General features: G+C 40.7%; 3 protein-coding genes across 5 annotated transcripts in view; 2 read left to right on the forward strand and 1 right to left on the reverse strand.

Moving 5' to 3' along the window:
* LOC134639128 (membrane-associated phosphatidylinositol transfer protein 2-like) overlaps positions 1-16249 on the reverse strand; it is a 43733-nt gene extending 27484 nt beyond the window's left edge. For 2 of the 3 annotated variants that reach the window (XM_063490192.1, XM_063490198.1), the window contains exon 1: positions 15276-15981. The gene's annotated coding sequence lies outside the window, so the exon portion shown is untranslated. Of the gene's footprint in view, positions 1-15275; positions 15982-16146 lie in introns of those variants that run through there. The other variant, XM_063490193.1, reaches the window with a different exon arrangement.
* Positions 16250-19476: 3227 nt separating this feature from the next.
* On the forward strand, positions 19477-20375 carry mtrfr (mitochondrial translation release factor in rescue). The gene is made up of 2 exons (XM_063490135.1): positions 19477-19861; positions 19957-20375. Exons 1-2 carry the CDS (start codon positions 19604-19606, stop codon positions 20185-20187), a joined length of 489 nt encoding a protein of 162 aa, XP_063346205.1. The 5' UTR covers positions 19477-19603; the 3' UTR covers positions 20188-20375.
* A 1388-nt stretch (positions 20376-21763) lies between these two features.
* Positions 21764-26082, forward strand: kmt5ab (lysine methyltransferase 5Ab). The gene is made up of 8 exons (XM_063489969.1): positions 21764-21898; positions 22091-22194; positions 23396-23543; positions 23717-23921; positions 24045-24132; positions 24785-24844; positions 24951-25141; positions 25559-26082. Exons 1-8 carry the CDS (start codon positions 21889-21891, stop codon positions 25767-25769), a joined length of 1017 nt encoding a protein of 338 aa, XP_063346039.1. The 5' UTR covers positions 21764-21888; the 3' UTR covers positions 25770-26082.
* Positions 26083-27655: the final 1573 nt, after the last annotated feature.

Below are 27655 nucleotides of genomic sequence, written 5' to 3' on the forward strand. Positions count from 1 at the left end.
CCCAGAGGAAAGCCTGCAGCTCTGGAGCCCAAGGAGTCTTTAGAAGTTAATCAATAAGGATAAGCACTTTTGACTAACAGCCTCAAAGTAATATTTACTCCAAGCATGGTTTAAAAATGTGGCAACACTGTTAATGCAGATGCATTTACTGATGCAAGAAATTAGTCTTTCCGAGTATTTTCTCTTGACCACGGATTATGGATGTATTAACTGTACTGATTTGGAGGTCATTCAGTCTGACAGTGATAAGACTACTTCTTTTACTGTCTGCTGTCTACGATTGCTTTATGAATCAAAGTTCAGCCCCCAACAGCCAGCCCACACACACACACACACACACACACACACACACACACACACACACACACACACACACACACACACACGGGAGTGACAGCAGGTATGCAAATACCACAACAAGGACACAGCAAACAGAAAGCAAGAAAAACCAATAGGCAGCTCAACAGAGGGACCCTGTCCACCCAAAGCGGAGCTCTGACCGGCAGCATGTGTTCGGAAGCTGTTGTGATGATGCTCTGCAGGGATTAGCAGCAATACTGATGCAGGTTAGTTATGTCACTATTCTGCAGGATTACGGCAGTATTGCTACTGGTGAGCATTGCACATAGCAACCATTCCCCACCATCTTGATTACTCAATTAAATTCAGTCTTTAAAAAAAAAAAAGTAACATACACCCTAAATTCTGTTTTGTGCACATAATGAAAGTAAGTACTCGTATTTGGCTTAAGTCTGATTTTATATACCAGCAAATGTGAGTCATATTTATGCCTTGTCGGGTAAAAACTAGGAGGTTATTTCCGCCCTCTATAATCTGTGGTTCAAGCTTAAAATATTTTTTTCCTGCTTCTTCAGTAAAACGTTTAGCTTCAGTGGAAAGCTTATGCACCACTTTCCAGCACCTGTCTCCTCTTGTCCGGCTGCAGTTGTGTAAACTCAGTGAAGCAACAATCTCACATGGACACACCCAAACTTTATACTCTTATATGACAGCATACATCTTGTGTTGTATATTTATGTATTGTGTCTGCGGTTGTATTGACTACACATTATAAGGCCTCCTGAATTAGCCAATTTAAGACCGCGTAACTGTTCCACAAATACAGGCATTACATTTCACTGCAGATAGAAAGCTTTTAAAAAAAAAAAAAAAGCCTTTCCTCCTGCTGGTTTAAACCTGTGCCTCTCCAACTTTCGACTGATGCAGATGCTGTGCACAGCACAGGACCGGTAATGTACGTTTCACCAGCAGCCTCGAGAGAGTACTGGCACCATGCTTGACCCAGAAAAAAGCACTCTCACACACAGAGCTTAAAAATAGCCTGGTCACAATAATCCAAGCATACGCAAGCAGAGTGCTTGACGTTGTTTGTGCAGAGAATATGCTCATTCCCTTCTAAAAATACTGTCTCTGCCCCCCTCTAGGCAGTGACGCAACAGCAGCACAAGCCCATGCACAGCGCTCATCACAAAGCAGCCCCCAATGTTCCTGCTCCTGTTTCGACAAAGCTGAAGACAGCGATAGCTACAAGACACTTTGAGTGGGATTGCCTTTTGTACCTCTTCCTGCTACCGTTTCGCAATCCTGTGTGGCTGGCATACACCCTGAGGTGCACAATGCTACATCACAAAAAGTGTGACGAGCCATCGAAGGTATTAAAAAAATTTTTTAAAAATGCAATCCTCCAGGCAGGAGTGTTTTTTTACCGAATGATTCATTTTTTCCTTCCTTTTTCAAAAGGTGAATTAGACACTAAAAATCAGCGTCAATACAGAAACGTTCCAGGTAACACGATGAATAATACAACAGGAGCCATAAGGGTGATGCCTTTAATCATGGCTACATCTGTCTGACTACAAAAGCCTTTCTCAACAAACAAGTGTGGAGAGCGGTGCACAGCTGGTCACGTCTAACCACTGATAAGTGACATAAACAGATGAAACCTGCTTACTCCACAGAACACAGACCAGCATATCCTTCAGGTTGATTGCTTTGACATAAACATGAAATATTCCTTTCACTCTTGGCTTTCCTTGCCACTCCACACTGTCCTTCACTCTCATAATGGAAAGTGGCATGACTTAATCTGTCCAAAGACAAGATATATGCACAGTAAACAGACAGATCCCCAGGACAGAGAGCAGCAGCTGGGCCTTGCTGTCAAACACGGAGCACAACACCGAGAGGGCAGTGGTGACTCACTGGAGGCTTTTCCCAAAGGCTGCAATGGTGGCGCTCCTTTAAATTTAGCAGTGTTTTATAGAGCACCGTGCTGAGGCTGCGCACCAGAGAAGGCGGTAAATTCCAGGGATCGGTGGCTCACGTGACCGTTAAAATACAAGTGGAACATATTAGCCTCCCGGCTTGCCTGAAATACAGCATATCGGTTTCACAATGTTGCTCTCGTATCACAGAGGCAACCTCGGTTATGGCAACTGCCTCAGCTTGTGATAAGAATCCTTGATTGAGTTGATGGGCTTACCGACCAATCCAGTTAAAATGTCAAGAGGCTTAAGACAAATGTATTCATGCTGGGCCGTACACGCACACAAATGAGGGAGTTTACCATCCATCTACGAGCCTAAAGAAGCCTTTGGGCTTATTTCGAACTCTAACTTCAGTCTCAAACATACTGAGATTATAAGGTGAAGGGTCTAATGAGGGCAAAGAATGAAGAGTATTTATCAGATAAACAGTATTTTTGTGACAATACAACGTTAATTTACACCCAACAAAACCCACCCCCTTTAGGCACCAATAAAGAAATTTAATAAAACTCTTTATCCTACCTTATTATTGTTTAATGCTTTTTAAGAAAAATATATATACACACTCCATAAGGCAGATGCTGGAGTATTCCTTTACCAAGACTGGGACTGGACAAAGACCGTGTTTTACCTTGCTTGATTTCAATACAGCACTGGAGGAGTGAGCAAACATTGAGCCTCTCTCTTTAATGAAAAAGGTTTTTTTTGTTTTGTTTTTTTAAATATGTGACACCACACAATGCACAGCTCAAACAAAGGCAAAGCAAGAGCATTATGATGGTTCTTTAGTTAGCATCAGACTTGTTTTAAACTGAGGCTGACTTAAGATGAGAAAATCAGTTTTATATGGAAAAACAAAACAATGTGTGAGTAATCACCTTTGTAAGCCGTGTTATAAGTTGACAAAACAGTATAATCTTGTAAAAATACAGGGGCCAAATAATGGTGTGTCATCTTGTTCTTATACAGTAAATACAATGAGCGCCGTATGCATTCTGTAACATATCCATCACTCTTTCCCGTCCCTCAGGTCCACAATCTTCCACAAACTATGGAGGTGGGAAGCACAACCTGCCCTTGTTCTTTACTCATCATCACAGCACAAGGGGAAAGCTAAAAATACTTGACACCCTGTGAGCATCTCCTGCATTGTGTTCCTCCTCCTTCTTCTCGTCCTCTACCTCCTACAGTAGCCCTGCAAGTATGATCTGCTTCTAAAAATGAGCCTGCACAGGGAGGGAATGAACGAGAGCAAAAAGAAATCGAGCTCAGGCACAGCCGAACATGGTGTCGTGAAACTGCAGTTTGATTACCACAGAGAAAGGGATTTGTTAACCCGAACAAACAAATGAATAATCTTCTATTAACTGTGAGTTTTAGTTTTAGTGTGTATACCCACTTGGAAGATATCTAAAAACAAACAAACAAAAAAACCCAACATACATTTAAAGAGTGTCATAACTGCTCATTTGATGTGAAAAGCTCTCCTTGTGCAACATACAGAAGAATTAGATATTAGAAGAAAGCCACACCTGTTGCAAAGATATCTGCCTTTTTTGCAAGATCTCGAGGTGAACATGATTTTAATCTAAAGCAGATCATCTAATTTAACAGAGGGCAGGAACCACTGCAATATAGGTTTTACATTTGACACCCCCGCATCATGTAATTAAAATTCAAAAATAAATAAATCAGGTGCTTGGTGACCGCTGAGAACTTTAAGCCCCTTTAATAATTGGAGCCATTGTTTTCTTATGCCTCAGTGGTGCTCATCAACGCCGCAGTGGTCCAAAATGGGCCCGTTACATACCAACACCATCTCTAACCAACCCCACGCTTCACTCAGAAATCCAAAATTAGATGACCTTATATGAAAATTGCACTTGGATTAATCAGTTACGTGCCAAGGTTAAACGAGGATCTTCCCTTGCTGTCATTCTCTGAAAGTGCTCAGCAAGCCTAAATGAGCTGCGTAGAGAGAGCATGTTATATAACTCAGCAGATACAGAAAAGGAAAGTGTCGCTACGCTCGCATTTTGCCCATTCCATTAACTAATTCATGTAGCCCAGCAGACCAAAAGGAAAGGAAATGCTTTGGTGCATTTAGACAATCTCTCCAAAACATTCTCATCAGTCACTCTTCGAGTGTTTGGCAGCAACAAGACGCTGATTCAAATTAAGGCCTTCTTGCTAATGTGGAGACTATTGCAGAGTGCATGCTTACCAGTGCCACAAAGGCTTGGACGGATAACAACAAATGAATTTCCATTATCACTGCCACTCTCTGTCTCTCACAACAGTGAGAAGCAGCTTTGGTTATGTGGCATACGACAGCGCTGTGGCTGAGATTCATTACTGCGCTAACACCTACACTATAACTCTATAAAAGAATGTGGGCACATGCATGTGTATCGCAACCTGCAGAGAGGAAAGTGAGTGCTTGATATGAAGCTTTTAAAAAGGCCCTAAAACATCTGCAAACTGCAGAAGCAGCAGGGCTACGAGTAAAATATTTATCAGCTGTGATAGACAACAAAGGTCGTGGTCACTGCAAAAGTATAGAAGCATATAAAGCTTAAAGGCAAGTGTAAACAGAAATCATTGTGCCTTGCCTGGGGTCTATTTTTAGTCTCTCACATTTAAAAAGAAAAAAACAAAACAAAAAACCCAAAACTAAGGCAGCCCCTTCATAAGTGGTAATGCAACATTCTCTTTTTTGAATGACAATGTCACAGAAGAGAAAGAAAATGCATTACACTCAACAAAACTTGAGAAGAAAAATGTTTTGCCTTAGGCCAAAATGTATTTTCTTTCCTGCCCCTTTATCCTCTCCATCATTGCTTGAACAGGGGGTTACCATGGAGACACAGAGGGGCCTTTCCTTATTGGTTGCCAAGATGAAGTCAGAGTGACGGGGGAAAGTAGAGACCAGACGCTGCCGGGGCTGATACTTGTTTCTCCCGTTTCTCCTGTCTCCACTTTCACTTTTGTCGGTCTCTTTTCCCTCCTGCCGCAGCTCATTTCCACGGCTGTCTGCTATAGAAGCCTCATTGATTCATACAGCAACCATAAATATCTGCAACTGTGTCAGCATGCAGGATTTAAATGTGGCCCAAAAAAACAACAACAAAAACCAAAACATCAAAGAAAATTCACGATAAGACTTGAAAATCCTTACATGCTGGTTCAAGAATAGTTTGCTTCTGCGTCTACTGTACTATGCTTAAAATTAATAAATAAATAAATAAAGACACGCATGTTACTTCCTGCAGCACATCAAGGGTTGAAAGGTGGCCTATGCCCTGTCAATTTAATGCTAGTTCTCTTTGTGAAGTTTAAGATTAACCAAGTAAACCACTGACAGATCCTCTTTCAGAAACAGCAGTCAGTTACAAGAAAGTGGAAAGAAAAACAAACTCTGTGTGCCAGCTTCACACACAAGCTTAGAGGAAAGTGGATCCGAAAACCTCTCTGTGAATTGAGGACACAGAGAAACTAAAAGTGTGCAAAGCTGAAATGGTATACCTACTAAAACAGACTGGTTTTGAATGTTATGACAGTTTAATCCCTCACAAGTCCCTCATATCAAACTAAATTCTTGTTTGGCTGAGTGCATAAAGTCCAAGCAATTCACAAAAAGGGAGGACAAATCTGATCTCAACTCAATTATCGACAACCGTCTCAGCCAGTGCTTTGGTCTGTGTCAACCTTATACTTTCTGGGTTACAACTCAAATCACTGAATCATCACTTCAGCGTGCGTCACTGCTCATTTCAAGGTTACTGTGCATCAAGCACATTTAAAAGGTCAATGATAAGAAAGCTGCTCATAAAAAAGCCCAAGCTTACAGGCTGCCCTTTGGTGAAATACCTTAAACCCCTTTATGTAGCACAAATAACACAGCCTTCCAAAAAGTGCTCTACCCACTCACCAAAGAGTGAAGCAGCTTCTTCTACTGACCATAAAAGGCCATTTTCAAAGATGCTCTTGGTAAGTGTCTGTGGCTAACACTGCAGCGGGTTGTGAGGTCAGCTTTCCAGCCTTGTGGAAAGCCCGGTTTCTTATCAGAGCAAGGGGCTATAAAAAAACCACAAATTCTCACTACAGTAACAGATATACAACAAAAGTCTCTAACTTCTCCCTTTCTCTCTCACACAGGCACACAACTCTGAAAGAAGGAAGACGTGGCACTTTGTCTGGCACGTAAGAACGGGCAATACAGAGAGATCGCCCGAAAAGAAAAAACCTGTACAGTGAGAGCAAAAAAGTAAGCGTGAGACACTGAGTTAGGATCCAAAGGGGTCTATTTTTAGGTTCAGAAAAATCAGGTGTCTCTGACCAGTGGAAAAGAAAGAGGAACATGGGTAAAGTGACATGAACCAGCGCTGCTGCTTTCATTTTATGAAGTCCATGTGACTCAGAGCGCTGCGAGGGCTCAGGGCAGAACCAAAAAAAGGAAACAGATATAAAATGGCACTTGTGCATCACACTGATGTAAAAGCTGCAGAGATAAATACTTACATCTCTAAAATATGTGAAATAAACATGGCTGGCTCATAACTAATGTGGAGATAGAATAAGGAGGCGTGAAAAAGTCCACTGACGAGCACTTTCTTAATGGTGAAAGCAGCATTTCTAATTCACAGCTGACTGTGATCCTTCATCGCTCGATTTACTTTCCCTCACAGAAGCAGATCGTTCTGCCTAAGAGCTAAAAGGTTTCCCGGCACAGAGAGCATGTGCCAGACTAGCCTGATATCCCTTCATCTACAAGGTTGATGATTATGGCCAGGAAAAAAAATAAAACATGCCACCCCTCTTAGAGGATGCGCATAAACTCTATTCATCTTCCATAAAAAAAATGAAGCTCGAGAAAGGACACAGGAAGGTGGACGATTTCTATAAAAAGACTTCGGCTCTTCTTTGGAGTCTGCCCACACTGCAAGAAAAACTTGTGTCCAAATGAAGGAGGACATGGAGCAGACGCGTGCAAAGCGTACGCCTTTGTCTCATTTCCCAGACAACGCCACTGTAGGAGCATTAGCAATGATATGCCATTCATCAGCCGGCTCATCAGGGATGCGTGGGGACAGGTTGTACCCCTGTTGTCCCTGTCAACAGCTCAACGCCAGCATTAGCATCACCTGTTTTGTTTAAGAGAGCTGAGGGTGGGAGAGAAAAAAAAAGAAAAGAAAAAAGGACGGAGTCTGCGGAGCTCGAAGTGCAGAGAAAACACAGTGTTCCCTTCAGTGCTTGGCCAGCACCCAGGTGCATGATGGAAGCTAATCTGAAGTACTGTCATGATGCGTGATTGTCCGCTCAAGATGAATTAAAAGAAAAATTAGACCTTGAAATAACCAGCCAGCTGGCAATGTGTCCCTATGCTCCCATCAGAAATTGTAAGAGATGTTTGTTTTTTGTATTGTTTTTAGGAGTGCATCAAATCCCTGCAGGTTCCTGAATGATTGAAAAGGCACAGATGACAGCATTTAGTTTCTGGTTAGCGAAATTTACTGAATATCCTTCAGGGTGCACTGCAAAATCTTTTGCATGACTTTCAAAAGGGACACACAAGCTATTATGAACATACGATTGGAAAATGATTGTATTTATCTCAAACGGTCGGTGAGCAAAATGGATGATGACAAACCCTGCAGTTTTACAGAAAAAGGGGGGGGTTACTGCTGATCTGATAACTGAAGAAGAAAAAATAATAGTATATAAGTATAATAACAGTATATAAGTGTAAGTAGTATATAAATAATTGCTGGATTCCTTTCTGTGATTAGTGACCTTATTTGTTGCCCGAATTAAAAAAATAAATAAAAAAGATTCTTCATTTAAAGCCTCTGGGGCACTTACCCACTGAAACCATGAGACCTTAGGCCACTGCATGAGAGCTCTGCGTTAAGTCTGCATTGCTACAGACGTGGCCTTAGGTAATTAAATATCCCTCATAGTGCTGTGAGATTAAACATGGTTTTACAAATAAAAGCAGGGGGAAAAAAAAACAAAAGCGAAGATAAGTACAAAAGGTTAACCCAACACGACTGATACAGGAAATAATTTTACATGAAACCAGAAGAATGCAGAATGTGGTATTTTACACATCTTGTTTATTTATTCGTGAACAATTTCAAAAAGTTTTGCTTATTTTGGGGAGGTACAGATTCTACTCAGACAACAAAGAGTAAAGTCACTGGAATCACATTCCTCCTCATAACTTCACTCATTCACCCCCCAGGCAACATCATTTAAGTCTGTGAGAGTTTAGTGCTTACACCATAAGAGTGGAGACTGGCTCAAACAGCGGGGGGATAAAAATTGTTACAGCATAGTACTGGGATATTATATAAATAAAAGGTTAACCAAAATATTGATATTTTATTAAATAAATTTTTTTTTAAAACTCGAGAATACTACAAACAAGAAGGCTCATCTCATGCACCACCATCCTCAGATAACGTTAGCCTAACATTGAACACACTTAGCTTGATACATCCTAAGTGAGAGCTAGCTAATGGCTCAGTCACAGAAGTAAATAGGACAGGAATTTCCTTGCACCTACCAAAAATAAATACATAAATAAAAACTTTTGGTGAGTAAATATTTGCCCAGAGTTTGAGGGTGTTGCACACTCACAACCACTTTTGATCGCAAGCCGATAGGAGGCAGACTTTCTACCTCCTATCAGACCAGTTGCAGTGTCACTTGGACTGACTACAGTCACTCTTGCAGAGCTCGTCAAAGGCTGACAAATAGTTGCTGTTTAACTTATAAAGACTGATTGCTATCAGCCTGAATGCGTCAATGAGCACAACTTGAGGGGACTCGACTGGCTGCCAGCTGGTCGTTTTCTGGTTGTATTCGTGCAGAACAGGAAGGCTGCCGAGCACACATTTAACAGTTAAATGTGAATATCTGTCTAAGTAGACAGCAACAGATGAGTACATTTCAACAATTTGTCAGATATTTGCTGTATTATCAGAACCAGATTGTGATTAATTGCCAATTTAAGACTGACAGACTGATGGCAGACTGTCTTATGGTAACATTTATGGCAGGTTTTAGCGACAGTGTGCTTAACAATCTCATTTTGTAGCAAAAAAACAAACACAACAAAGACTTATTGGATAAAACAGATTGACCAAGTTTAACTTTGTTTAACTTTGAGTATGTAATTTGCGGCTGAAAAAAGCTGATAAATTGCAATATGTGTTACTGCATATTGCAAAATTTTATATTGCAATATTATTGTACTGTGAGTGCAGTATTGTGTAGTATCTGGCGATTCCCACTTCTACCAAACAGTGTGCATCAAAGTATGTTTTTTTTCCACCTCTTTTGCTAGGTGTGTCAAAAGCATTACCCAATCACCTGCCATGTATATATAAACCCCACCATGCAAACAGTAGACCAGCTGCCATAGGCACGATGCTTGAGTAACATAACAGTGTTCAGTGCACAACTAATTTAAGTCAGAGAGAAAAATGTAGGCAAGGAGTACCGATAACAGGTCACAACATATCACACAACGCCAGAGCATGTCAACAAAGGGGTGCCGAAACTCCTTGAAAAGTTACTGTGGTGTTTGCAGTGTTTTTAAGGTCTGTTTTGCAGTACTGAACATGTAAATTTTTCTGACATTTTATTTGGCTATTTCCAAAAATACTCTTCAAACCGCGTGTTAACCAGTGCAGCAAATTAAATACACAGGAATCAGTGGACTCCATCTACATCTGATCATGAATTTGTTTCAGTTAAGCGTCACCCAGACATCATATCAGTACAAAAACAATCACTGACATCATCATCCTTCATGAGTACTGAAATCACCACCCTTTCTTAAAACAAACAAACAAACAAAAAACCCTCATCCTTAAAAGTCAAGTCCCCGTTTAGTAAAATATATTTATTTGACAAACCCACCTAGAACAACAGCTGAGGCCTAGTTAGCTGCTAACCAAACAGTCATGTCCTCTCACAGACAATAAACAAAGACCACAGGATATTTTAAAGAGCTTCCTTGTTAAAGATCAGACACTTAACAGGACTTGTACTCAACTAATAAAATCCCCTCCTGTGCTGAATGTACAAATATAAAACTGTCTCTAACAATGGCCAAAGAAATTAAACTAAAGAGGCACGACTCTGTTCATGACAAACATCATGACAACCACCATAAGGGAAAAACTTTAGAATATAGAGTCTGAGATTTAAAAAACAAAACAAAACACCAGTTTGTTGGGTGAACTGTGTTTAATGCTTTGATTATCTTTCTTTAATCTTATTTGACCAGATGAAATCCCACGTAACATGCCAAGCTGCAGAATAAATTGACTTTCCTAATCCTAACAGAAAGCTGGCCACTGCAACCACAATTCAGCAGTGAGCTCCAGAGAGAGAGTATATGCACTGAGTTTGACCATTTTAAATAGTGAATAAAATAAATGAGGAAGTTGGGGAAACCGCAAATCTACAGCTGCATCCTTTTAGCCATTATATGAGATTATACTGCTAACTTGGCTTTGGTAAGAGTGGCAGTAATTGCGTTATGAGGTGGGTGGCAGGTCTACATAAAAAGCAGAGACTTTACCTCTTCCTCTGCTTAAAAAAAAAAAAAAAAAAAAAAAAAAAAAGGAAAAAGAAAAACCAAACTGGAGAACTGAAGAAACAGTCCGATATTACACAACAGTTCGGTTTTTGGGGATTTTTCTCTCTTTGAAAAACAAGTGGCAATGCAGCAAGTGGGTTAAGAAAACATCAGATTACCACAAACCTGTAAAGTCAGTGCACGCATCTCCAGAGCAACATCTAAAGACGCACCGTTTGAATATTTAACCTTATTAGCCGCCGCTCGCGTCGCTGCTTTTGCTGTACGAACCTGTCGTTTCTTTCCTCTTCCTGTGCCAGTGATCTCATCCGATAATCAGCTCAAACGGTACACACGTGGAACCAAAAGATGTGGTGAGCAGCAGCATACGTCATTCAAACTTACACTGGCAGGAAATGCGTCTTTTCTTCCTCGCTCCACTAAATTCGGTTACTTAATGACTGTATGCTTGTTTGTCATCTTATTAACGGCGGGATTATTGACTTATGCTGCAGGACAAACTCCAGCAAACCGAGGGTTAATGTGGTAGTACGGGAGATTTGCCACATGCAAGAACACATACACACACACACGCACAAAAAAACAAATAGATACCACACCACTATGAATACTCAAACAAGGCTGGGGACACATGCTCGAAAGCTACAGGCTCCTCTATCAGGAATTTTCCACTCCACCGTCACTCAGACATACAGCATATATTTGCAGCGTTTCCTCCTGACCGTCAGGAGGTTGTCAAGCAATCCCACAGCTGTATAATGTTAGTGGAGCAGTGCGTAATTTGAGCCTTGGAAAAGAGACGGGAGCAAATATTGGCACGGTTATGAATTTTTATCATTCTTCAATTAGCTCATCGCAGCACCCCCCCCCCCCCCCCCTCCTTTTCCACCCCCCCTCCTTTTCCACCCCCCCTCCTTTAAAAGCAGCACCATAACTGCTTTAATTCAACAACAAGTTGTGAACAAGCCACACAAGAAATCACAACTGTACAGACAACGGGCTGATTCACAATCACCTCCACTCTTTCTCCTTCGGTGCCTCTGTTTGTGTGATGTGTTATATTTAAGAGAGGCACCTGAGAGTTAAAGAGCTATCAGGTTTCAGAAGCCTGTCAACCGCTCTCTCATAGTCTCTCTGTCTCTGTGAACGCTCAGAAACACATTAGTAATTGTGCTCCTCAAAAGAAACTGATTAAAACCTGAAAATAATATCTGCAGGCCTGTGTACAAAACAAGCTTCACAAAACAAAAACAAAAAAACAATAATTATATAACAATAATAACTTTTACATATTCACTGGGCTACAGCTGCATATGAATTTGTCATCCAGGAGCTGCAACTCTGGGTTTTCAGCAAATAACTCATACAATATTTATATTTAATTAATATTTAAAATCCGTTAAATTACTTTGTTACTTCAAATGTTTGTGGAATGAGATTCTAGAGGGGCTTTTCTGCAGGAAGGGAAACGTCGATTCTCAGTGTTAAATGTGCTCATAAGAACTGAAGTAAATTTAAATATTAAAAAAAAAAAAGAAAAAAAAAAAGCATGCGCTAGAGTCCACTAGAGATCACATCACAATGGAACAGCACAGGCCAACGCCCATCTATGAACACGGCTTTCATTTTTGACGTCAGCCACACACACACGTACAGTTTTGTGACTACTGCTTACACATTTCTGAAGCTACAGTGGTGACGCAAATGTGTAAACACCAGCCAGAGTCCACTGTTTGAGCTAAGTTACACATCTGTATGTAAACATTTGTGACTGTTTTTTTTCATACATCCACACAGACTTAGAGAGCCAGTTTCCCAAAGATGGATTAAGCCTAGGCTGACATTATAAGCACATTTCAAAGTGAATATATCTAGAAAAAGCAGCTTAATCCTTTTCAGGTAAACCTGCCCAGGTACTCTAAACTACCTTTTTTGGTACATTTTCCAAAATAGATGTCTGAGAAGCCCATTTTGCAGGAGTTTACCAGTTTGCCTTTTTCAAAAGAGGTAAACATGACACTAAACTACCAGTACAGTCATTAACATGTTGCCTGGTCTCAGTGTCAACACTCACAGATGTACATATATACTCCCAGCACACATCTATGTAGACAGGTTAGGACTAATGAGAATTTGTGAGCTCCTGTGAGCTCCTGTGAGCTGTCTCAAAGACATTTTTAGTCTTGTCTCTACCTTTCAGCATGTCTGCAATGCTGCAGAACTTGCTTGAGGGAACTACCCACAATTCACAGTGTACTAGTTACAGGAATGTGGAAGAAGACAGGAATCAGTCAAGACAAAAGATGCATCCAGCATGAAGTCTGTGCAGGTCTTTGCTCTTGTCAATTGATAAACGCAGAGATGTTTTTTTGCCAGGATGAAATGGGATTTTTTTTTCTTTAACCCCCCCCCCCAAAAAAAAAACAAAAACACAGTATTGTGCACTTCCTCCACTGAGCATGAGTCCTCATGCAGTCGTGTACTCACACATTTTTAATGAGCAAACAGGTTATGCAAATAAACAGAGAGCTCAGTTAAATCAAGCTGCCCACTGGAATATGAAAACCATCAGTACTTCGGCGATCTGCAGAATCAAACACTGTTGATACACAGACTCATTGTAGCAGAATATCAGTTATCTTTGGTGACTACAAGGTGAATATACAAAAAGACAAAATATTGTCTAAACCTCATATGTCACCATACAATTACACTTCCGAATCATCAGCACGCCCTTGACCACATACCACATGTGTATGTTTGTGAGTGAATGTCTGTCGGGGAAGAGGGAAGGAAGTCAATAATTTCTTTTTTTATAAAAAAGAAAAATAAATGGTTTCTTAAGATGCTGTTACCTTCACAGCATCTTAAAAGGTCATAATCATATCTTAAAGTTCACATTTAATTTGTGAAGAGAGTGACGTGCAGTTGCATGAGCGAGATTTGATTTCTTGGCCGTAAATGATGCTTGTGTTGTAATCGAGGGACTGCGCGTCAGACACGTCGCTTTTAATCATTAGAAAAGTACTTCAGTGACTGACAAGCGGGCCTCATGACACTAATGAATGGCAGCTGTAACAATCCGCATCAAAAGATGCAACGCTAGTTTCAGATTAACAAACAGATGTCGGTCTAAAAAGTTTCAACCACAAGGGACCTAGATGAGAATTGCGTGCCAAAACCCACAGAATGCCTGTAATCTTTGTCAGCTACACCTGCAGTGGACGTATGGCTCAGATTTCTGCTGCTTTCACTGTACTCGAATGAGACACCCAAAAATGAGACAGCTAAAAAAAGGTTCAAGATTACAGAGCAGCTTGTGCCGAGCATGTTACACAAATTTTGGGGCTTGAAGGAGCGGGATGCAGGTTTTAACATGTCAAGGAAAAAACAAGAACAAAAAAGCTTCCACCCTGTTTCAGAGCACACTGGCTGAGAAACAAGCCATCATAGTGGGTGTCTCCTGAATGTCTTGCTTTGCTGAAACACCCCAAGTGCAGGCCTGACCTTGCCCCTGCCATCAGCAGAGATGCATTGGAAATAAAATCCTCAAACCTTAAAGACATGGTGCAATGTTGGGAGTAAAACAGGGGTTCACAGTGAAAGTGGCTCCTGCCCCTCACAGCACAGCCATCATCTGGACAACAGACGCCACAGCCTCCAAAGTCAGCTCTGCCTCCATGACTCACCCAGGCCCAGCTGAGTCAAGTGACTCTTGATGCTGAAACTCATAAAGTCAAACTGAAACAAAAATATGCCTGGGTATGCACTAAATTAATTAATCAATTATTTAAAAAAAACTAAAAAAAAACCTGCTTGTAGCATGTAGGCTTTTAGATAAGCAAATAAGTCTGGCATTCTCCTTCATTTTGCTGTTAACTTGCTTAGTGGGAGGTAATAATAATAATAATAATAATAATAATAATAATAATCAAACATGCTCTAATGTGCAGCAGGATGTTACATAAATCCTTCCACCTGGCTGGCTGTCAGTGAAAAGTGTCTCAGAAAAATAAGTGTGCATCTTAAGAGGCAAATTAATGTATGTATGTTACCAAAATACACGCAGTGTGTGTGACAGGATCATCACAGCCGACAGTCGGTACAGACAGGGGCACATTTCATCAGCTTCAACTGTGTGCAGCAGAAAAACATGGTGCTCCTCTCCAGAGCCCCGAACAGGGATGCAAACTTAATCTAAACATGCTGGGTGTAGGAGCACCTTGTAAAATAAGACGTGCTTAAGGTGACGTTGCATCTCCGGGAGAAGATTATCAAATCTGAACTGGAGTAAACCCACCGTTAGTTAGTTACCTAGCAACATGGCAGCACGGTAATGACAAATTGATGGCTCTCAGCGGCTCATCACATACCTGAACCTGATGCACAGCAGCGATGCACCTTTGGCAGGTCCTTCCCCCCCTCTCCCCAACACCTTCCAGCAATGCAAAGTTTATCAGCCTTTCTCCAGGAGAGGGGGGGATGAGGAAGGGTTTGGCGGGTAGCTACTTTCTCCAGCAACGCGGGGTTTCCTTCAGCACTTGACGAGATCTGGAAACGATGCCATAACCGACAGAGACGTATCGAAAGTCGGACACTAATTTCCTTTACGTCGCTGTCTTGTGTGGCCCTTCAGCAGAGGAGGAAGGGGGCGCGGGTACGACACGTAAAGATGACACGCAGAGAAGCATCATCAGCCCCCCGAGCGTGTTACAGGAGATCAGTCAGTGTTTACTAAATCTGTCCACATCGCTGCGCCGGAGAAGCACACGCTGGATTTCCTCAATCGACTAAAAAAAACACATACACATAAAAAAATAAAAATAAAAAACGGCTAAAGTAGCTATGATAACGTTACAATGTCCTTGAATATCCGAGCTGCCCTCCCAAGAGTTGGCGGCTGGGCTCGTCCGGTGCTGAGGAGGATAAATCGCCTGCGAGGTGAGGTGAGCTCAGCGGCTGCTGCCTCCGTCCAGAGAACCGGGAAGAAGAAGAAGAGCTCTCGCCATCGTAAGTTATCATTCCTCAAGTCTGAGCCGCGGCGAGACTTCAGTCCCTTCAAGCACGACACAAACTGCTGCCAAGTACAACACAAAACTCGGCGAGCTTCCCCGCACCACTTTCGAAATAAAAGCCAGCCTGGCTGCGTATTCGGTTTCTTTAAAATTGCGACAGCAGAGCTAAGTTGTGTAAAGCCTTTCGTTTGCTAAGCGACAATTTCATGACATATATCCAAATACTCACCGGGTTTCAGCTGTCCCCACACCCCCGTGGCTCAGCCTCGCACCAATTCAGGCCTTAACCGGCGTGTTATTCTGAGGAAACCAATAATGAACGGGACCACTAACGCCATTGTGTCAGCTTTTTGAAGGTTTCGTCTCTGAACTTCCGGTGTTTGTCTTTCCATCCGTTAGCTTGACTACAGGCGGAGCGGGGTTTGTGAGGTAGCGCGCCATCTGCTGGCCGCAGGGTACACGCTCGAAACTGGTCAAACCGGTGGTTACGTATTTCCGCAGACATAAGCAGTAAAGGATGTGAAGTTACAAAGGTTAATGCCCTCACGGTGAAACATACTGATACCCACTGACTCACATATTTCTGATACACTTACTCAGCTCTGTTTGTATTCTACAAAAACTGGAATCATGAATTAATGAGTTGAAATTACATGTTTAAAATAATCTCTTTTTATTTTTAAAAAGCTCTGCTATAAAACTGGTGGCATTCCAAGCAGGTGACTGATTAGATTTAACAGTTTATCAGATTTTGTTCCCTTGAACCACCCTTATATATATTTTAGAAGGAAAAATGAGGAATAGATGCAGTGATTTATTGATACACACACAAATATACATGGAATTGCAGTACATAAGGGATAAACAGAGTTTTCACTCCATAAGACCTGTTGCCACTCATTTTCAGTCCAGTTCTTGTGTAATAACTCATACCTCAGCCGTTTGTCCCTGTTTCCTTCCTTATGAATAGCTTCTTGACAGCCGCACGTCCACTGAGACCATTTCTGGTGAAGCTTCAGTGAAAGGTAAATGGATCAACTGAAGGGTCAGATAGATCTCTTGGGTCTCAGGTCTTTGCTCCTGTTTTTTTAAGGACATGACTTTCTGCTCCACTGTAGATATTTCTGCAGTATAATTGTCCTCCAATTGTTCAGTTTCCTCAAATTTTTTAAGGGCACACTGCAAACCATGCTGAGATGTGGTAGTTTTTTTAGATTATAGATCCAAGTTTATACAGATGAGATATTTTTGCAACAGGTTGCTTGTAACAAAGGGCTTAAAGATACAATTTAAAATGGATTCTTTTCGAGGTTGTTTGTTATGTGTAAACACAACGCTGGTTTATTCCTTAAATTAGATGCACCAAATGTCCAAAGAAAAACGATAGATAGATTAATAGATGTTCGAAATTCAATGTCCCCACACTTAGTTTATAAAAGAAATGCCATCACAGGTCATTGGAGACATTGTCTTTTCCCTGTGACCCACATAAGTTTCCTGCTTTACTAATTATAGTCATTGTTAAGGGACGAACAGGAAGCATTACATCGCAGTCCATTTAACAATCCATTTGGAAAATTGGTTGAAACTGTTTTGCAGTCTTTTTTTTTTTTTTTTACTATTTATTGACATTTATTATGTCTTTGTGTTATTACTACAGAAATGACAACCTAATGAATCTCTTTCACAAGTTTTGCCTGGACACTGAGAAGTGAAAGACATAATAACGTGGACGTTTTTAAATGAAGTATATATGTATTGTGTAAAACCAGGAAATCATTGCAAAACAAAAAGTAAACTTCACAATTTGAGGTGAATAATGGCAACAGACCTGGTGCATTATGGAATAAAGTGGTGATTATTTCAACTTTTGCTTTTCAATATGTAAAAAGCAGTCCACATTACTCAACATCTAACCAAAACTTATGGCCTCATATTTCCTGTAGACCTGACTTATAGCTGCACTGTTTGAATCCCTGTAGTCACCTTTGTTTTGTTTTGGGTTTTTTTTAATTTATAACCACTTATGGCAGCTGTAAGCGTAATTTTACAACAGTGGAAACAGTGACAGTGTGGCTCTAAATTACCTCTGCTGTACTCCATAAAATTGAAAAACATACGAGACTGTCATATGATGGGATATCACCAGCCTCAATATGGCTGTTTTGCTTTGTAACTTTGCAAGTCTGTTTGGGTTTGAGCATATCATCATGACAAAACACGGTCCACACATGCCATCGTGTTGGCATGATGGCAGGTGTGATCCCATCTGAAGACACTGTGTTGTATTTATACATCAGATATCATCATTTTATGTGACAGCTTACAGTTACTTTGCATGGTTGTGAACCTATTGACAATCACATCACAATAAAAGCTTTTATTATAGTTCCTGCTGTAGTAGGAACTACAGCAGTATAACATTTTTGACATAACAAACATATACGTGAGCTGTGTAAGCATTTACAGTTGGCACAGCTGCTAAAAAAGCAAAATTATGCAGTCTGTTGTAGAAAAACTAAACACGCCTACTGATTCAGCAGTTTGGAGAACCACCTTTAGCAGCAATAACTTGAAGTACTCATTTTCTGTGTCACTTTATTGGTCTCTCACAATGTTGTGGAGGAATTTCAGCCCACACTTTTTCACAATGTTGCTTTACCTGCTCCTTAATCTCACTACAGAGCACAGTGTCGTTCATTGAGGAATGTGGCCCTCATTTATATACATAGCTCTCTTAAAGTCCCAACACAGCATTTAAATCAGACTGAGGGCTGGTCTTTAACTTTTGTTCTTTAACTATTCTTTTGTAGATTTCCTCTGCTTTGGGTCATTGTCCTGTTACATGACCCAATTTTGGTCAAACTTTGGCTGTCACCTTATGCAATAGTCTTTATATATGCTTGTATTTTCTTTTATTTCACTGCTTTTCTGTTTCGTAACACTTTTTGGGTTCCAGCTTGGATGTATGCATATTACCCTACCTTGATTTTTCCTCCGTTTCTTTTCTTTGTGGTTTTTTTCCCATCATATTCAATCAAATCTGCAAAGTTTGTGACTTTTTGGTGAGGAGTAAGGCATGATAAATCTAACCTTCTTTGGACTATAGAAAACAAAATAAAACAAAAGCCCTTCCCCTTTTATACATTGAAGTAAAAGTCAGATTTTAGAAAAGTGTATGCCCTGCAGAACCAATCAGAAGAACAAAGGATAAAAATGCTGTCCAGTCCTGCGTAAAGTGGGACATCCGATCACCCTTGTCCTGCACCACCCTCACCCCCACTCTTGACAGTACCGGTTTCTCTCCTGGCGCCCTTTCATGTGCCTTCTCTATATCCACAGAGACGCGGTCCAACTCCTTCTGACCTTCTCTAAACTTCTCCATCAACACTATCAAAGCTTAAAGTTGAAAAGTAATAATGATAATAATTAGAAAAATAGAGTAATCGCTTATTCAAGTACACCAGTATATAAATAAGTGATACGTGGTGGCGCTGTAGAGTCAACATACCCACTATTCAGGCCGCGAAGAAAAGCACAACGACGGAAGTAAAGAAGACAAACCGGAACATAAACAAAGGCGCATCGTGACTCTAAAAGAGTGAGCCTGTGACACCTGTTGTTTTTTTTCTGGATTAGAGAAATGAAAACTGTCTCTCTGTTAGGGTCTGGTGTGTTGTGATGTGATGTCCGTGTTTGTACCGATCACCAGCTTTGTGCGCATGTGGCTCACATGGAGAGGCTCTCTGCTGCTTAGACCCCCTCCCACTGGACTCAGGTGTGTGTTGGCAGCCGGTAAAAAGGACCTGATAGACCTTCCTGTCCTGGTCGAGGATGAGCTCGAAGAGCAGTTTGTGAGAGGATCTGGACCCGGAGGACAGGCGACCAACAAAACCAGCAACTGCGTGGTGCTCAAGCACATCCCCACTGGGATCGTGGTGAAGGTGCTTTTTGTTCACCAATAGTTAATTGTGTAATGGTGTCCAGTACATCTGGAATACCTTTGATATTGTTTGTTGTCTTTTAATCTCCTCTCCAGTGCCACCAGACCAGATCTGTGGACATAAATCGAAAACGTGCCCGAGAGATTATGAGGGAGAAACTCGACGTTGCCTACAAAGGAGAGCTCAGTGAAGTTGTGATGAAGAAGAAGGAGTCTGTGCTCAGGAAGCAAGAAAAGAGGAGGAAGGCCAACGAGAACCTGGAGAGAAAGAGACTGTTCAAAGAAGTGCTGGCTGCAGACTCCAAGCCCGGAAATGACACTGTATGAGTGGTGTGTGTGTGTGTGTGTGTGTGTGTGTGTGTGGTCGATGAGGTCAGAGATACTTGAATGATCCTGCACGTTGTGTCTGTAAAGCCTCAGTCTGAAGAAGTGCTGTCAGCTCTAATAACAAGATTTTATTTGTTTAGCTTCAGACAGGGACAGTATCAGTGTGTCATATAAGGATTAAAATAAAGTTAAACATCACTGATGTGTGATTGGTTGTTTATTCGTGTGAGTCTAAACTTGAGTTAAATAGGGGGGTCTGCTTCGTTTACCTTTAGATTGAAGTAGGATGGCAAAAATTTTGGAAGCCATGGAGCATTCAGCATATTTGAATTTCACAAGAAAAAGCTTAAAAAGAGATGAGTCGATCTATGGATGTGTTCTGGTGTCACCAGAACACAGTAATATATAAGTGGACCTATTGCAAATGAACATAAAAAAACGTTTGCTTCTATTTATACTGATTATAGGATGCTGAACAATTGCATTGAAATGAATTACAGTTGCTGGACACTTTAAGTACCTTGCTGGTACCCAGTTAGATCCCTTTTGCCTCCAGAGCTACCTAAATTCTTTTCACATAGATTCAAGATGGTGTCAGAAACATTCCTCTGAGACTTTGGTCCATACCGGCATGATAGCATCGCACAGATTTGTAGGCTGAATATCCATGATATAAATGTCCTGTTCAATCCCATCCCAAAGGGGTTCTATTGAATTGAGATCCAGTGACTGTGGAGGCAATTTGAGTACAGTGAACTCAAGCAGTTTAAGATACTTTTGGCTTTATGACATGGTGTGTTATCCATCAGAAAATGGGTGCTCTGTGGTCATAAAGGGATGCTCAGCAGCAATACTCAGTTGGTACCAAGGGGCATAAAGTATGCCAAGGAAATACCATAACAAGTGGTTATTGGAGTTACTGTTACCTTCCTATCAGCTCAAAGCAGTCTGGCCTCCTCTGACTTCTATAATCAACAAGGCATTTTAACCCAGAGAACTGCTGCTCACTGGATATCTTTACTCATTCAGACCATTATCTGAAAACACTAAAGATGGTTGTGTTGGAAAATCCCAGCGGATCAGCAGTTTTTTACAATACTCAGACCAGTATGTCTGCATCATTTTTAACAGTACCTCTTACATCCTTTTGCCACTAGATGTCAGTAAAAATCTCTTTCTCTACATCAATAGGATATTTTATTTAGAAAGTTTTATTTCAAAAGCAAATGTGGGTCTGTGCTCAATTCTAGCCACATCTAAGTAAAAATCATGATCTCTAGCTGTAAGTCTTTTATTCTTATCTTTGCGATGTTATATTCCGTTAATATTACTTTTTGGATTTATAAGCTCTTTACAGGTAAACAGGCAAAACAGATTGTTTGTGTTGCTATTAAAATAATTATCATTAACTCTTATTTAATGCCACTGAGAAAAACTTTTGCAAAGAGACCGATAACACGCAGAGCAGTCAGCTGGGGCCAATCAGAGAGATGTTTTCAAACCCAAGCCCCTCCCGTCTGTACTAAAGAGCCAATGAGAAGCGCGGTAGTATTTTTAAATCCTCCACACTCTCTCCGGAGTGATGCGGTCTGATATTTGTCGTTGTCGTTGCAGTGAACTGAGTACAGTGAGGAACCAGAAGACACAGGACTGCATTTAACAGCTCCCACGTCCTCTGTGGATTTTTATTTGTGTACTGACATGGCAAAAGGTAACTGAGACGTGTTGCTGTTTGTGTAGTAGCTGACTGCTAAATGCTAGTTAGCGCAAAAAAGGGACTAGGTTTGTTAAAATACACGTGGCTGTTTACAAATAAAACTCAGCGGTAGTGCTTTTTTGTCGTATATGTCAATGAATTGTTAGATAGAAGAGCTCAAATTTATTCATTTCTATGTTTATGCAGGGAAGAAAAATGTGCTGAGAGCCGACAAAAAGCCAGAGGACTCTGCTGAAGATACAGTAACCTCACTGACGGAGACAAAGGAAAACAAGCCAGCAAATAACAAGGTAACAAGGCTCTCCTCAGCTTATGCATCTCCAAAGCAGGAAGCTCACATTTTCTGGTAAACCAATTGAGAGTTAGTGTTACTCTTGCAAGGGGTAAATCCTCCGGTTCATGCTGTGAACTAGGGGTTTCAAACATAAGGCCCCAGGGACCAGAAGCTGTCCGGCAGATATTCCAGTACGGCCCAACTGGACAGGTTAAAAGAAGACATACATTTTGGACTTTTAACTTTAATGTTAAAGGTTTTACAGCTTTAGCTTTACTGATAAACACCTCCCTTCTGTGTATTCATGCTGCACCAAAGTAACTGGGTTGATAGTTACAAAATATCTAATCAAAGTGGGCTTTATCTAGCTAGTGGATGTAAAATAAGTTTGACATTCCCTCTAGAAACTAACCCACACTGCAAGGTCCTTCATGTCCTTACCCAGAGCCCGGCCACAGTGGACACCTGGTTTCAGTTCAGCTATTTGTATGTTATAACTTAGTCCTTCTCTGTGGCTGAGTGAATGACCAACAGTAGTACCAGGATTCACTGACCATGTTAGTGAATTCTTGTGAGAGAAACTCAGCTTGACACACAAGTAGAGAGGGAGAAAAACTTAAACATTGAATTTGAGCAATTTGAAATGTAGGCTTGTGGCTTGCAAATGGCAGAAAAATATTAAGGCCTCATCTTTTTTAGAGTTTGCACACTGTATGGGTCAGGAATGTATGCTCCTAATTTACTTTAGATTGCTGCATAACCCATCTCCACATTAACTCTCCAGGGCTGATGACTCCACATCCCTGTACTTGATTTAAACTGGATATTCGAATCGGTTAAATTGTGAGCAGATTTTCCTGCAAGTTCTGTCAGAAAATTTCAGTTTAGTGTTCCCTTTTATATATGTTATAAAGTATTGAATGAGTGAGAAACAGCTGATTATGGACAGAGTCTTTGTTAGAGTTGCCAGAGCAAGCCGTGCAGTTTTTGCAATTTGTTCATGGTTTGTTTTTTTTGGACTCAACTGGATTAAAGCGATGGATAAAGTCTGTTTTCTGTTCTCAAAGGTGCTGGAAAGCACAGTGCTAAGTGTGCAACATGTCTCTAGATTTAGACAAGTTTCTGAACAGTGATGAAATGCTACACTTTGTTTATTGCATCAGATCACTCTCATACAGCTTTCTTTTTATGACCCATGTTTATAATGATTTTTGTAGAGTCGTAAAGGTAATGTGCAGACAGTTCTCCCAAGTCTACGGACTCCAAGCAAGCCCAGGTCCCCTCTGAGTGACAGCTCAAGCACGCTCATTCAGGAAGGAAATGATTCGGATTCAACTAAACCAGATATGCCAAGACTGAAAAAAGGTAAATTCTTAAATTAAGCACTTACTCTGTTATTTCACTGTTGTCCTTTTAGTTGCTGTTTCATCAGCAGATTCATGTGAGCTACACAACTTTCCAGCCTACTAGTAGTAGTAGCACTCACTGACCTATTCTTCTTAAATATTTGTGGTGTTTTTGTTTCTTCTGTGTTTAAGGCTCACCCAATAAAATGAAAGCTGAGGTATCCAAAGTGCAGAAGGCTGAAATGGCTTGTCACAGTGATGAAACAAGAGCAAAGGCCTCTGAGCAACCTGAGCAACCAAGCTCCACCTCGCATACTGACGTCAGGTCTGCAACAGATGGCAGTGTCCCAAAATCCAAGTCTCGGGGCAGAAATGGACGCAAGCTGGGAGCAAAAAAGTGAGTACATGTGGCCAACGTGCCAGTCTCATTAAAAACACAGGGGGGGGGGAAGGCACGGGCTCTTTCACACTCAGTTGCACAATCATAATCACTTATTACTCTGATGTCTCTTGTTTTCAGGATGGAGAGTAAAGCTCTTCAAAACAGAAAGGTCACGGACTACTTTCCCATCAGGCGCAGTAACAGAAAAACAAATGCAGAGTTAAAGGTCTGTACTGACTAATACTTTTCCAGATTTCTGAAAGGCCTTCATACTTTTGGGTTTTGGTTTTTTTTTGAAAGCCACTAAACGCTGACCTATGACTCATTAAAGCATAGAAGAGGCACCTAACTCGAGGGATGAACCATGAGTTGTGTCTACACAGTTGGCAAATAAACAATTAAATAACACATAATTTATTAGTTTCTTTAATTGAATCTATGAAAAATGGTAAAGAAAATAGTGTGACAAACATTTACACTGGCAATGGTATTAAATGGGCAATAATATATATATATTTTTTTTATTAGCTAAAATCCTGACACATTTCATCATGGTATCCCTTTAAAAAAATGAGGAAACTACACAAGTACAGGACAAAAATAAAATAAAAACAACTACCGACTGCAGGTCTGAAGACCTGACACAGGACTTGAGATATACATCTGGCCCTTAAAATCACTGAAGCCTCATCGAAAATGGTCTCTGTGGAGTGGCTGTCGAGCCATTCTTAAGGGAGGGGGAACTATTAAAACAAAAATGAGGGGTGGTTCAAGACTTTTGCACAGTGCTGTATATAAAGTTGTCTTGATGTTCTCTTTAAAAAAACCAAAAAAAAAACCAACAACCCTAAACTAAATGATCTAATCACTGTTAACAGAGTGAACAACACAAGCACCTCGATGACCTGATAAAGAATGGCATTGAAGAAGGAATGCAGGTAATTTTTACGTTTGTGCCACTACAAAACTCTGCATGCAGACACGATCCCTGAATGTTGGTTAAGCAACATTTGCTAATCCAGTGTACATTTTCACTGTGAACAGGTCAAAAACATAGACGGCAAGGGGAGAGGGGTATTCGCTGTGAGTGGTTTCAAAAGGGGAGATTTTGTCGTGGAGTATCATGGAGACCTGCTGGACCTGGCTAAAGCTAAAATCAGAGAGGCCCAGTACGCTGAGGATCCTCAAACAGGCTGTTACATGTACTACTTCCAGTATCAATCCAAAACTTACTGGTAAGTCCAAATGGCATCGCTCTGCAAGAGGTCTCACACCCATGCATACAAACCTTCAAAGTGTGTGAGATTAATCTTTAATCATCAGTTTATTCAGTGTTGGTGTCTCACCATAGACCTGTATATATTCACCCTATGGCTATTTTTTTTTTATACTTTTTGTATTATTTTTGTCTTCCTGGAAATCACAAATTCTAGTTGTACATGTTTTTTTAGAATGATAAAAACATGTCTGTTCTTTAGGATGAGTAAATATTTCTTTAATACAAAAAGCACTGTTATAAAACTTTATTCTAGCTGACATTTATTATGCGAAAGACGTCTCCTAGAATTAAAAACAAAAGTTTAATAGCTGTGATTTTAGTATGGACACCTGTCTTGTGTTGTGACAGTCATATCTGTATCTATGTATCACAGTGTTGATGCCACAAAGGAAACGAGTCGGCTCGGTAGGCTGATCAACCACAGTAAAACTGGAAACTGCCAGACGAGGCTTCACCCCATCGATGGAACGCCTCACCTGATCTTGGTCGCCTCCAGAGACATCGATGCAGGCGAGGAGCTGCTTTATGACTATGGCGATCGGAGTAAAGCCTCAATCCTTGCTCACCCATGGCTCAAACACTGAGACCTTGACCTTTTTTTTTTTTTTTAATATGAATTTGTCCCGTCTACTGTCCAGTTTCTTTATGGAAAAAGATGTGATACTTGAGACTTGAAATGTTTTATTTTGTATAGATGCTAAAACTTCAGCTGGTGAAGTATATTTTTGCAGAATTTTTATCAGGATTTTATATCTTTACGAAATGTAGCAGTCATTTTCTTTGAGAAGCAGGGTTGCACTGTGAACGGGGTTTCCTTTAGTAATTGTCATTCTAGCTTTTGTAAATTATTACATGTACTGTGAATTGAGGAATAAAGCGGTCTTCATTCCTGCCGTGGCATGATTGGTGGTGCATGAGATGTGAGGACATATAGATTAAATAAGGGACACATCTACTATCCTCCAGGTGGGACAAGACCATATCGTACATCGGGGGTTTCAAACATAAGGCCAGGAGCCTGAATTGGCCTGGCAAAGACTCCAATGTGACCCATTGGCTGGCTTTTTCAAACCTCGTGAATTAATTTATTTTTTTAACTTTTAACTATATTTTCACAGGTTTTACAGCCTCGGCCATTCACAGCACACCAAAGTAATTAAATTATAGATTTCTGTGATTTTTTTTTTTTTTTTTTTTTTTTACACATTTACTTCTTTCAATTTAAGCCCAAAGAGTCATGTTGGCAGATTTCTTTCACTTACTACACCAGTGTTTCTTCTCCATGAGACCTTCTGTTGAAATTGCAAAGTGACGGTACATTATGAATTGTTCTGTTATAGCCCAGCCACTACTGTGATCACAGTGATGATGATATTTAACATTTAGAGCTTAATTATGGGCTGGTTCCCATATGCAACACACGTCATTCTTGCTTCATTCATACAATGAACACATTGGAGAACAACTCCGCTCTAGCCATGCAGTCTGGAGCATAATTGGTGACCTGTTCCACCTCCTGAGCTACAGTCACCTCAAAATTAAACTTACAACAAGATGCAGTGTGATGCATTTTTATTAAAATCTTAAATAGTAAAAGGCTAAAAGTGTAATTACACTGTCATCTTTAATAACTTAAAACAACATGAATACAAATAACTGTCTATATTTCACCTAATGCCTGTATAATAAACACTACATCTGTGCCTCCTCCCTCCTTTTTAATCGTCTAATTCCTACATTTATTTTAGCAATTGAAAAAACCGTCAACACAGCGTACTGAAATTGATGTCCAGGTCAGAGGCAGGAGGACGTAGGAGAGGAGGGCACAAAGAAATAAAAGCCCATGTAGAGGTGCTTGTATCCAGCAATGGTCCCCAGCAGATACTGAACTGTAAATACTATGTTGCATGGTCCCTCCATGTTATATGTCCACACATTCTTTAGTGCAGTTAGGAGACAAAAGCAAAATTTGCTACAAAATTTCTTTAAAACTTACCTGACGAGGCTTTAAGAGTGAAAGTAGGAATATTTCCACACATGCAGCTAGCACTTGGGATTGGGTTAAACAAGTGTGTAGCGTTAAGAAAGCCATTTATCAGTGAGGCTAATTGGGGGGAAAAAGGATTCATTTGTTAGGGAGCAAAAAAATGGGACCCTGCAGCAATGAAAAAGGCCATGTGGTCCGAAGAGTGCAGATTTACTCCGTTCCAGAGTGATGGGCATCTTAGGATAAGAAGAGAGGGGATGATGTGATGTAGCCGTCAAGCCTACAGTACGAGCCTGTGGGAGCAGTGTTACGATGTGGTGGTTGGTGACTAATCTAAATATACTGAGTGATCAGGTTTTTCCATCAATGCATGAACTGAAATGACATAAAAGCTAAAGACAGTTCAGTGAAATATGAGAGTGGGTTACCTTTTTGTCCCGCCTACCCTTCTTCACACAAAACAAGTCAACGAGAGGACTTCAG

Source organism: Pelmatolapia mariae, linkage group LG12 (genome assembly GCF_036321145.2).
Source record: "Pelmatolapia mariae isolate MD_Pm_ZW linkage group LG12, Pm_UMD_F_2, whole genome shotgun sequence".
Lineage (NCBI taxonomy): Eukaryota > Metazoa > Chordata > Actinopteri > Cichliformes > Cichlidae > Pelmatolapia > Pelmatolapia mariae.